The sequence below is a fragment of the Acanthisitta chloris genome, unplaced genomic scaffold (genome assembly GCF_000695815.1).
Source record: "Acanthisitta chloris isolate BGI_N310 unplaced genomic scaffold, ASM69581v1 scaffold4016, whole genome shotgun sequence".
NCBI classification, from domain to species: Eukaryota; Metazoa; Chordata; class Aves; order Passeriformes; family Acanthisittidae; genus Acanthisitta; species Acanthisitta chloris.
The window spans coordinates 15,662-28,352 of NW_008678545.1; the positions used below are offsets into that span (position 1 = coordinate 15,662).

The 12,691-nt window shown below is 47.9% G+C and overlaps 1 protein-coding gene across 1 annotated transcript in view; it reads right to left on the bottom strand.

The window, feature by feature from the left end:
* Nucleotides 1–670: 670 nt before the first annotated feature.
* CD82 (CD82 molecule) overlaps nucleotides 671–12,691 on the bottom strand; it is a 19,074-nt gene continuing 7,053 nt past the window's right edge. The window contains exons 3-8 of the mRNA XM_009076917.1: nucleotides 11,205–11,329; nucleotides 9,975–10,049; nucleotides 4,765–4,872; nucleotides 2,175–2,366; nucleotides 1,799–1,882; nucleotides 671–1,329 (exon numbers count right to left, since the gene is read on the bottom strand). Of these exons, the coding sequence (XP_009075165.1) occupies nucleotides 1,252–1,329; nucleotides 1,799–1,882; nucleotides 2,175–2,366; nucleotides 4,765–4,872; nucleotides 9,975–10,049; nucleotides 11,205–11,329 (662 nt within the window). The 3' untranslated portion in view covers nucleotides 671–1,251. The remainder of the gene's footprint in view (nucleotides 1,330–1,798; nucleotides 1,883–2,174; nucleotides 2,367–4,764; nucleotides 4,873–9,974; nucleotides 10,050–11,204; nucleotides 11,330–12,691) is intronic.

Sequence of the window (12,691 nt, forward strand, 5' to 3'; positions counted from 1 at the left end):
AAACCACCCAACCTGCATGACTGCAGAACCTGCTACTTGTCTGCTGCAGTGCTGGCACTTGAGCTAGAACTCAGGATGCAGCCACAGCTCCAGACCACAGTGGAGTCAGAAGACTGGACAACTGAATCGAATGAAATAAAAGCAACTGACCCTTGCATCCAAACTACAGAACCCACACTGGGCACTGGTAGCAATATTTCCAATATACAGCATCACCAATCCAGTCAGATCCCTCCATATTCATATCCAAAAACCACAGCTCACAAATTTTATGTTCATAAAGGGGGCAGGAAAGAACCAAATTAATTGTAACCTCTATAAAGTTGGCAACCCAAGAATGCAACCAGCAGAGCCAGCCTGGGGCCACACTACGTAGCAGTCTCTGAAGTACCTCCAAGCTGACAGGAGCCAGTGAAGCAGAGCTAGGGGGAGAGGAAAAGGTAAAGCAGGAGAAACATCTAAGTGTCAATTCCAAAACCCAAGGGACCCATTCCAGATGCAGCTGAGCACCTCCACCACAATCTGCCAGGTCACACTAGGAATAAACAGGTAGGCTTGGCTCCCTCCTGGTGGCTTCTCATCACGCTCAAAGGGAAGAGCTCCACTGAAGGCAAGGCAGAGCTGACTCCAGAAGCAGGAGAAGCGCGTATGATGGTAGCACTCGACATTTCAGGTGACAACCTAGGATGGAAGATGCATAGTAGGAGCCAAACAAGGTTAACTGCAAGGGAGGAGAAGGCCTATCAAGCATGTTTAGTTACCACCACAAGTCAGTGAAGCAGGTGAAGCTACCAAAGCACTGGAATCTCAACAGAATTCCTGGCTCATGGGACAAAGAGATGGGACTTCTGGGGGTAGGTGGAAAGCTGTGCAGGAGAAGAGCGAGGGGGAGAGGAGTTATTGCGTGTTAGGCCCAGTGGGTTGTAGAATGAAGATATGAATAATATTATTTAACGTGGAGCAGGCAGCAAAAGCATTGTCCCCTCAGGTTAACTGGTGTCTCATGTGATATGAGACAGTTTAAGTTCTGCTTCTTGAAGTAGAAATAATCCAGAGGCAGGATGCAGGTGGCCCAGGGGCCCTATTGCCAGAAGATCAGGCTGTGTTGCAGCTCTAACAGTTCTTAGCAGAGTGGTATCAGAAATGGGATGTCACAGGAATAATGGTCAATGGTTGGACAGTCTGGGTATGAGGCAGGAATGTTCTGTTTGCTCCTTTCTCTGTGGTGCCGTAGCTCTGGACTCAGCCAACTCAAGACTTGGGCACTTTGGTGTAGTCTTCGCTGTGTATGTTCTTGCAAAGCGAAATGGACAGTATCATCCCCAGCAGCTGGAATAAGTATGGAGAATGGGAACAAAATCAGCAACCAGACAGATAATAAGGTGGGAAGAATGGGTGATACAGGGGAGCAGAATACAGTGAATGCCTTTTAATGACACCACAGAGGTGAACAGAGTTGGTCTGCAACACGAGGCAAATGCGAAAATCGTCATGACAGAAAACTGGGCTGCATCAAGATGTGACCTCATCTGAAATTTATGCCATGGGATTCTTAAGGCAACAAGGGGAGTTCACTAGTGGGATGGAGCTTGTCTCAGTCTTCCTGGTTATGCATACAGTGAATGGCGAAGTGTCAGACAAGGCAGGAGGAACCACAAGCAGATAGGGCTTTGTTCAATTGCTCATCTAGTCAATGAAAGCAGCAGTTCAGAGGTCCAGGTTACTTAAGAGAATGTCTTTACCTCTAAAAGAGTCTCCCTGGTAGGACAGTACAGGTTCATGTCAGGGAGTGACTTACCTCTATAACAGCAACACCAGTGCAAACCCCAAGAATGATGCCAATGTTGTCCTTTACCCAGTCCTCCACACCATCCATGCATCCCTATAGAGAAAGCACAGTCACAAGGAAAAAGCAGCATGAATCTAAAGATCTCAAAACTGAAAAACCATAACAGATCTCCTTCGCATGCAGGAATCATCCCAATTACATGCTACACCAAGTTTCACAGCAGCTTTATCAGAAAAGGGATGGACCCCTGTCCCCCCCCTCCCCTAAATGTCACAGGTACTTCAAGCAACAATGACATGAAAGAAGTGCTCTAAATAATTCCCAGAGGAACCAAGACAAGGTGATTTCAGTGGGAGCTGCACAGGGCCCAGACATACTCACTCACCTGCTCATGAACAGGCCAGTCAGAATACGTTGCAGTGCCATTGACAGGAGTATCCAGGTTACAGAAACCACTCTCTACGTCTGAGTCCTTGGAGCTATTGGAGCAGGAGCAGGGATACTGAGTCATGCTTCTGTTGATAAGAACCTCATTCCTTTCCCAGTCCTTTGCTCCGGTCCAGCCACAGCAGGAGATCTAAGAACAGAGAGAGATCACCATGGTCTTACATTTTGCACTGGCAACATAACTGTACATGACAATAAACGTAGAAGTACACAGGAGCTCTCCATGTAACAGCAACAGTCAGGCCACACCCTCTGCAGGAATTAGCTGCATTAGAACTCTACCCTGGTTATTTATGCATATCCAGGAGACAGGGACATATTTCCTACCAAAGACTCACTCTTCTAGCAAAACAAGAGTTAAAGAGCCACTTCTAGTAGGCTGTAATACACACAGGTCACCCATAAAGCTCTAGCACACCAGTGACACTACAGCATGACCACATGCTTTACTGCATGAGGCCTAGAGACTCAGATTTCAGCTAGTCATAGAGCTCAGCATCAATTCTAGGTGCAATTTCGATTCATTTTCTCAGGCTAAATGCTAGCAAATCTCATCTCTCTTCCAGGTGACAATGCTAAACAGAGGTAAAAATGCAAAACAGGTGTTACTGGTGGGACAGCTGGAGGAAGGCAGTTGTCACACATTTGAGAGGTTTTTTCACTCCTTCCAGTTTGTCATCATCAGACTGATTTGGTGAGGGAGACACAAGGCAGGCAAGAGATTCACATGTTGACAAGACACCACATGCATTCAAATCCTCACCTCAAAAGCATTGCTACCTAGCCTTCCACTAGTGAAGCCACTTGCCTAGGTTTAAGTGCTAATGCTTGATTTTTCTTGGAGTAGCACTTTTTTTGGATCAGGCATGATGCAGGCTCATCTGCATGTCAAGCATGTCTTGTCTGGCAATAAGCTAGGGGCAAAAACCATACGCCATGTGGTTTTCACACGTGTTAGTACTCAGGAGGCCCTGCAGACAAAAAGAAGTGTTGGGGTGCCATGTGACAGGCCAGATACATTTGGCCACGCAGCCAACACTGGCTAATCCCAACAGCATTTGGTTTTCTCGCTCCCCCAAGCACGAGGTGCCACCGATCTCCTTGGTTTTCTCACTCCCCCCAAGCACGAGGTGCCACCGATCTCAGCCGTGGGCCCGGGCAGAGCAGGAGCCAGCGCACGGCGGCATCACTGTCCTGGCAAGGTGGTGCCTGCCTGGCTGCAGTGGGACCATGGACAAGGGGATGAGGAGAACTTTCTATCCGACAAAACATTTCCATTCCTGCAGAGCCACGTGATAAAACTGTACTTGCTGGAGGGGAAAGCACATCGAAGTCCAGCAAAGGCTAAGATCTTCTCTTAAGCATGGATTCCAGTGCTTGCACAGGCATACAGAGCAGAAAGGCTGCCAATCTCCAGGTAGAATTTTAAAGAAAATTCTCCTCTGCTCAGAAGGGAAAAGTAACATTTCAGTCTGCCGTAACAGACGTGAGAGAGGAGATACAAACAGATCAACTTCCACACAAGGACAAGCATTTGTTTTCCAAACGAGTGCTCTGAAGATCCAGCCCCCAGAAGGAACCACCTCTGTCTCATGAGAGTTTTGGTCTTTAACTCCAAGACTAGTCTACAGAACACCCCAGTCCCTTTCAAATGCTAACTCCAGTGTGTGAGAGGAAGCAAACTCCTAACACTCAACTTCTCTGTCTCTTAAAAACCTTCTTCTAAGGTTCAAGCAGGAGCCCTTCTCTACAGCAGACTCAGGATTCTCTTGAGTTCACTAGCAAGGAGATGCCACCAGTGATAATGTAAACAAACCATTCTCCCTCCACAGAGGAGAAATACTACAGGTCAGTGTTTTGTAGACCAAAGAACAGACAGAAGACAAATGCTGTTACTCGTACTTACTACACATCAGTCCCATGCTGGGCATGTATTTAACCACAACAGCCAGCCAGCTCTCAAGTTTGTGGTTTGGCAGTAAACAGCTGTCATGACTCCAGTGTGCTTGAATACTCTCTAGCTGCTCAAGTGCTGACCCTGATGCTAAAACAGAAACCATGGGCAGTTGGATGGCTCCCAGGAACGCTGACACTTGCAGAACCACCATCACAATAAGCAAGCAACATGCGCCAAGCAGGTGGTGCTGCTGACTTATCTGGCAACAAGCTCGGGACTTTACTTGCTACAAAAACCATACCCAATGTGGTTTTCACACGAGTTAGTATTCAGGAGGCCCTGCAGACAAAAAGAAGTGTTGGGATGCCATTTGACAGGCCAGATACATTAGGCCATGCAGCCAACACTAGCTGGTCCTAGCAGCCAGCATGCAGGGATGGTCCAGGGCCTGACCTAGTAACAGCAAGCAAGACCATTGTCTAGTCTGCAAGCACCAAACCTCACAGGCAACTTTGTAGTTCAGCCAGATCAATGCACAACATCTGTCTCCCTGTCCTCAGCCTAGCTTAAAAGGCCATTGCCTGCACTGACAAATAGCATCATCCACCTCCTGCTGTCCCCCACGACTCACCTGTGTTTGCACATAGTCCCATACATCTTGCACGTTCCTCCGATCTTCATTCGAAGGGTCATAATCTTCAATCAGGTCTATAACTATGTAGGACAACTCTTCTTTCAGCTGGCAAGGGAAACAAAAAGCGTGAGAGTTAGTCAATTTCTTTCAGCCTTTTCTTTGGGGCTTAGGGTACAATGTGAAGTATCATTCACTCAAAAAGTAAGAGCAAAAAGTAACAAGTACAGAGAGGGTGAAATATACAGCCTCAGTCTTACAAGGTAAGACAGCAGCTTTGCTGCTGCAACAGCCAAAGCACCAGTACTTCCCAGCAAGTCCATTCCCAGGCACAGACAGAAGGGCTGCAAAGTTGGTGAGCAATAGGGAAACAGAACTGCTATGCTTATTCCGCTGAGACAAAGGCTGAACAACTAACTGCCTGCCCCAGGTGAGACAGATGTGAAAGGGAAGTGTGAGCTGAAGGATGTGGCCTTGAGAACACACAGGTAATGTGTTTCTAACCTTGCACTGCAAGAAATACTCTGATCCAGACTCTCAGTCACTGCAGTTCATCTCCACTGCTCGCAGAAGGAATGAATCACTCTGCCTCTGTATGCAGCTGGTGGAAACTTCCCTTTTGCACAAGGCATTGATCTGCCCCTCCCCAAACTCCTACAACTGCTGTTTCTGTATCAAGATGTGAAGTACAACTATCTACACTGCTCATTAACAGTCTTATCACAAAGCTCAGGTGTAGCAAACTGTTCCTTCAGCCCCACTCCTTACCCAGAGATATTTACAACTTTCAGTTTGATGAGAGGTGCAAGCTGCCACCTGGCAGACTACTTCATCTTCTTCCTCCCACCTTCTTCAGCAGCTCTTCTTAACCAGCCTGTACATGAGGACAGCTGCTACTGCTAAGGACAGACCCAGACCATAAGTGGTTGGAGAGAAGCATCACGAGACTGCCCGAGGGATGGCACAGAGTTCCATTAACCTGAGCACCAGGATGTTCCCATCCTACACATTACCTTTTTGACTGTGGTGCTACAGCATATTGCAAATCAGCTGAAATAGTTTTTTCCTTTTCTTCTACTATTAAGCATTGTAAATGACCATGGCAAATACCAGGACAGTCAGCAAGAGGAAGCACTGCCTACTGTTGAGAGAAGCTTCCCTCTATCAGCAACTCCTCTTCCTAGGAAAACTGCAGCTCAGTTCACTGGGATCAGCTCCATCAGGCCAGACAGATGGGAGCTGCATGATCTTTCCTCCCATGGTGTCTCTCTCTTCCCCTTTTAATTACTTCACTTCCCCTTTTCCTTCCCTTCAAATCAAGGCAACCTGACCTGGTTCTCACTAATGAGATTGGCCTCGGCTGCTGCCATAAGCCTTATCAGTTACTGAACCTCTGAGTGCCACCCTGACCCCTCCTGCACACTGCTGCTCCACATGCCGCAGGCAGCAAGGAGAACTGGGTTTGTTTTCCTACCCTGGGCCCATCTAGCCCCTTAGGTATCAGATGGAGCCTAGCATCACTTCTGCAAGAATCCCTGGCAAGGCATCTGTTCTTCATCCCAGGACCCCACCAGGAGCAGGACAGGACCTGAACCTGATGCCCCCAGTCACAGCTGCACAGGGAAGCTGTGTGTCTGCTCTTCCCCTGCTCTTACACCAGAACAGGCAAGAAGACGTGCAAACAGTTCTGGTTTCAAGAAGTGAGGCACTTCAGTGAAAGAAAATCTCAAGCATTCCTAGGTGTTCCAGAAAGTAATTAGAGAAAGGGGGAACATTATGCAAACAACAGCACAGCTCTGGAGAGCACACACAGAACAGCTTTTGTGGGTTTAACAGTTGGTTTAACTGGCAGAGCAGCCCAAAGGGAAAACACAGGCACCTGCAGCTGTTCACCCTTAGGTACCAGAAAACTGAAAAAGCAACAAGCCAGGAACACTTAGGCAGACCTTCAACATCCTCACCATCTTCACCCACTTAGAGTCCATCAGGACTCAGTCCTGTGTGAGACACGAATGTACCCTGCCTTTCTGGGCTCCTGCTGCTTCCCAGCTCCAGCAAGTCCAGTGTCAGAAAGCACAGCCCTGTCATCCCACAGTGGGGGCATTTAAAGCCAAAGCATCAGCCACAGACCTCTTTCAGGGCAGCAAGACTGTCAGCCTCTCCTGCACACAGGCTCACTGTAGAGGGAGATGGGGAAAGCTGAATGCCAGAGGCAAAAGCATAGGTCGTCACAGAATGAACTGTGCAGGCTTCTTCCACTGCCACACACTGTCAGTCACCAGTCCTGTCCCTCTGTCAGACTCAGGCTGGATCCTTCCCCTGGCATCTATTAGCACCTAGCCTGCACACACAAATAGGCACAAAAACCCAGGAAGGAGCTCTCAACCACCCAGTCACTTCAGATTCTGAGATGAATGCAGTCTGCAGCCCCAGCCAAGTCACTGTACACAGTCACAGACCTGTTTGCTGCAAACAATAGCCAGCAAGTAGGGCTATTCCCCAAAGGCCACTGCTCTCCTTCACTCAGGGTGGCCAGAGCTGAGCTGCCGAGTGCTGTGTGAACTAGGGCCAGGGAGACCTTGCCCAAGCTCTCACACCTTTAGGGCTTGTGATCCACTAGTTGTAGGTGAGTAGCAACACTCAGCTCACAAAGCAGAATGCCATTTGTAACAGTTGTGAGTTTGTTGTCCATAAAAAAACCACCAAAACCACCCCACGGTTTCAGTCACCACCAGATGTAGGATGTCACTTTAACAGCTGTCCTGGTTCCAGCCAGGACAGGGCTAACTCTTGCAGCAGCCAGGAAGGCACTCCAGGCCCCTGGGGTTGTTCTATGCCACCTCACAGAGGGGACAGAGGGTGTGAGGGGTGCCCGTTGCTCCGGGGCCGTTGGGTCGGGCACGGTGTGTGTGCTGGGGCAGCACCAGGTTCCACCTCACTGTGAGTCATTCACCTCTCTTGTACACTCTGCTATTAATATAGCTGTTACTGCTCATTTTCTTACTCCATTGCTGTTTCCTTAGTGAACTGTTCTTATCTCAGCCCATGACCTTTACCTTTAGTGCCTTTGATTCTCTCCATCCCACTGCTGGGGGTGTGAGCAAGCGGCGTGTGGGCTGGGGGGGGTCAGTGGGAACATAAAAGTGGGGAATACCACTCCTAAATCATGACAACATCCTCTCAGCAGGACTGAGCAATTCCAGCCTGAAGGGGCATTCCTCTAACAAGGCCCATGGGAGAGGCAAAACAGCAGCTTTCCTGTCAGACTCGCCCCATCACAGCTGTACCAACTTTATTTCAGTATACTCTCATCTGTTGGGATGGGGGAGGATTTTGACCCTGAAAAGGAACAGATATTCCAACAGTAACATCAAGTGAATTTGCAGAAATAAATACTTCGGTTACAAGAAGTGGAGGAGCGAGTATCACCTTGCTACATTCTGGATCCAAGATCCTTTCCTTCACTCCTGTTAGTCCTTGGTTTATATATAACCAAGTTCCTGAAGTCAGAAAGAAATAAACACAAAGAAAACAATGGACATCTAGGGAGTGGATCTCGAGCAGTTTCAGTATGCCTGACTGTGCTCTGGGGTGACGTTCACCAAGCGGAGCAGAGCGACATGCACAGCAGCACCGAAGCACAGCTCACACCAGGCTGCTGGAGCTGTCAGCCAACACCTGCCTGAAGCAGCTTTCCTTAGCACCCTAGGCAGGTGCTTTGGAAGATCCCTGAAACAGAAGGGGTCTAGAAGAGCTTTTCCATAGGTTCTGTTCACTGAGGACTGAACAAGAGCATCTGTTCAAAGCACAGCTCCCCTGACCACTCAGCCACATCGGTACAAGTGATGGTCTCAGTCATGCTGGCTCCAAGGGCTGTGCAGAATAATCCCCAGCACTTTTAATCTCTCCCTGCTCTGAATGAGGTTTAAATGAAGAGCTACATCTTAAAATCTGGAATTTTCTACAGTAGTGCCAGCTGGAGAAGAAATACCAACAAAAGTACAGAATGTTGTGGTCTGAGAAGTCACATTTCCCCATTGCGGGGGAATGCCCATCCCCACACCTCCACCCCTGAATTAGTCAGAGCTATTTCTTGAGAATCAGAAGCTTACTTCAAGCTGCATCTTTACACACCAGTCAGGCAACATTCCAGTTTCAGTCTCAGTACAGAGAGCAAGCTACAGGCACATTTGGCAAGGAACCAGCAACAGCTGCTCACAGTCACCACAGCCACTTCGACCAGGCTCTTATCAGCTATGCTGTGGCAGGCACCTTCCCTCTGCCCCCAGACTTCTCCACCAGGCCCAGCCAAAACTTCCTCAACCACCTGCTTTCTGTAACCACCTAGCTGAAGGTTCAGCTTAGGAGCAGCAAGCACAGCCATGCAGTGGTACAGATACACGTGGCAAAGGACATGGTTACCCACAACTGGTACCAGATGCCAGTAGTGACCCCACAGTTATAACTGCTCCCATTGCATAAATGTGGCTCCCAGTTTAGCAGTCAAATAGCTGAAGGCCTGGCCAGGCACTGTCTTGGTCAGACAACCTATAGCCAGGACACGTTGTTGCAATGCACTTAGGTGGCTCAAAAATTCATCCCTCTACCCTACCAAGCCTGTGGAGGCTCTGTAAGTGTACACTGTGAAGCTGCATTCCTGACAAAGACATCCACTTCAAAATGCCACACCACTTGGCTTTAAGCTCCAGATGTAGAACAGTAACTGTCATATACTTGGGTTGGCTCTTGAGGAAAGAGGACAGCTCCTCCAAGGAGAGATTTACATCCGGATGCAGAAAAACTGAAAGAATGGAACAAGAGGGCACAAGGAGGGAGACCAGCCAAAAAAGCAGTCAGGCTGGTAACTCCTCAAGGCACCAGTGATGGCAAAATGGTAGTAACCACTGCTACTACATGCCTATATAGCTGTCTACAGCAGGATCAAGAGGAGGTATGGTCTAAAGCCTTTCAGGAATTCTTTTTACTGTTTCTACTACCCAAAAATAAAGCTTGCATACCAAACAGAGCTTCCTAATCCTTGAGAAAGTAGCATTACTCAGGCAGACACAGACAAAGCAACCTGTACAGCAAAGCTGGGGGAGAGGCAGGGAGAATCCAGTTGTGCCTGCTAATGGTATAGCTGAATTTCTAGATGTCTCCTTTCTCCCAAGCCACAGCCAAGGAAAACATGCACAGTAAGAAACACCTACCGTTTCTTTCTGGAAGTAGATGACCAGTGCAGCAGCAACCTGAGTTATGAGGATTATCATCAGGCAGGTGAAGTACTGGAAACAGAAGAGATGACCATTATCAGTTTTTAGAAAGGTCTGTCCATAACAGCATGAGTGCAATAAGATTTCATATACAAGAGAAATCACAAAACCGAACTAACACCTTTTTGCCTGCAGACAAACTCTGCTATCAACAATGCTCTTCCCAGGAAAAGGCATTAGTACAAACATCCACATCAGACCAGCGCACTTCAGCACTTCTCCCATCAGGCCAACAGGAAGGTTTCAGGAGAGAGAGGGTTTACAAGGACTCTCTGCATGTGTCATTCCAACTGGGACTCCCTCTCCCACCTCCCACTCCATTCCCAAATCATTCTGGCCTCGATCAGTTGGACTCTGCTTACCTCGAGCCTCAACAGAAAAAGAGTCAATTTTACAAACCTAACTTTTAAAAATTGTTTTTCAAGTCAATCACCTCTTTAAAAAATGCTATTTGATCTGTTTGAGGATCTGAATTTAAGATTGGCCAGCAAACTGCTGAGGTTACTTTCAAACAGGGGCAGCTGCCACCACTACACTAGGAGATACTCCCAATACCAGGACACAAGAGATGTCCTGTACTTGGTGTCCTATGCAGATGTGATCTGAATAAGCCAGAGCCAAGCAGCAGGCTGAGTGTATCAAGCTGGAGTCACCTCATCCATCACAGACAGCAACTTTTCTATAGATGAACCATTTGAAGAAAGGTCCTGACAAATAGGACATTCCTAGTCGAGTCTCTCTCGACTCTTGCATTTTCCACAGCTGAACTTCGTAGTACAGCAGGACACTGGCACTGTTTCTCTTCTCTTTCACTGGCCTTGATGCTTGTCCTTCCCCCACTGAGAGCACACTATGAACTGGGAAGTCAGGGCAGGGGGAAGGAGGTACAGGGTCACCTGAGACACTTCTCAGCTGGCAGTCCTCAACCCACTGTGTGCAGAAAGTGTCAGTGACATCTGCTCTCATTTCACAGTCAGTAGCTCATGATCAGCAATGTCTGAGGAACTCTGCTGCTAGAGAATTTAATGGGTGCAAATTAAGGACTAGATCTAAGCTGACCTAGTAGAAGTACCATTCCCAGGAGACCAGAGTCCCAGCCACAATCCAACAGAGACTTCACAGGAGAGGTATTAAAGGTTGGCTCTAGAACAGCATGAATACTCTCACCAGACCCAGGAGACATCTGACTTCATTGACTGCTCCGAGACAGCCCAGGAACCCCATCAGCATGGTGAGTGCTCCAACAGCAATGAGGATGTATGCACCAGTCCTCAGGGAGGGCGATGACATCTCTGTAGGAGCCAGGAGAAGAAACAACATTAGCTACTGACAAAAACTACATCTGCCATCACCATTTACAGGACTGTCTCAATATCTACTGAAATCTACTGAGCAGAGAGGTGTGCTGAACGTTGCGACAGAAGGCTGCTTCTGGGTGTCTTCAGATGAAGGCAGACTCTCAAAGTCAACCTGCAGGTGTCCATTATATCAGAGCGTGGAAGACTCAAGGTCATTCCAAACAAATGAGCCTTGTTTGGAGAAAGTTAGCTGCTTCCTGGATTTTTAACTCCCTCATGAATACACTCTCTGAGTGAGAGTCAGATAAAGGATGTTCTACTCTGCAGCTACTGCCTGTTCACTTCAATTCCCTTTGCTACCTTCAAGGAAGCTTTCTTTCCAGTCCTAAAAATGGAACATCTTTTCACTTCAATGCATTATTTCTTGTCCTAGCCCTTCTGTCTTTACTTATCCATTTACAGTCAACAGTGAGACACACTAAGTCTGTAGAGTGAAACACGAAACAAGAGCCACAGCTAGTGCTGAGCACAGGTGATGTGACAGGTTATTTGAGGTGTCAGTGTGGAATGGCTTGTGGCCAGGCACTTACCACAGGCTGTTGCAGCACTGTGCATGACCCCCTGCAAACAGATGCTATTCCAGGATCAAAGCAAATATCACTCCCAAATTAAGTACTTTCTGATATACTGTAGCTATCCCCTGCTGTTGTCTGTAATGACTGTGCTCTTGAGTACTCAACACTTCTTCAACCAAGTTAGGTCGCATCATTTCAGACATGCTGCTGCTGTCAGCCCTTTCCCCTCAGCTTTTAGTACTGTGAGCAACAGAAGAAACCAGCTCTTACATTTGGGTTGGTCACTGGACTATTTCTTGCACAACAGGATTGGAGAGAGCAACATAAAAGCTGAAGAGGTACTCTGTCTGCAAACAGTAACTCGTAACCTCATTTATCATTAAGAGACATTCTTAAATCTGCAAGCTGCACAGTGCAGGGGAATTCTGGATGTCCAGCGATGAATTAAAATAACGTTCTTAGAGCTCAGCATGTATTTTCCCAAACTGAAGTCCCAGGAGGCAAACTTCTAGTGCTAGAAAGCAGCATTTAGAGAACTTCTCATTAGAAGAGGGTATTTCCATGTCAAAAGCCCTTTGGGGAAGCGACAGTGTCAGGGACAGGAGCCACACTTGCACTTCTCATCTGCAGTACATCTTGTCTTGCAAGGGAAGGCTCTGCAGGCATTCAACTCCTGCTCTTGTTTGCTGCGGCTCCGTGTTTTTCCCTGTGCTGGGCAGGAGGCCAAGCAAGCACAACAGGCTCCTTTGGCAGCAGCTGGAGTGCCCTGCTGAGCCGAGTT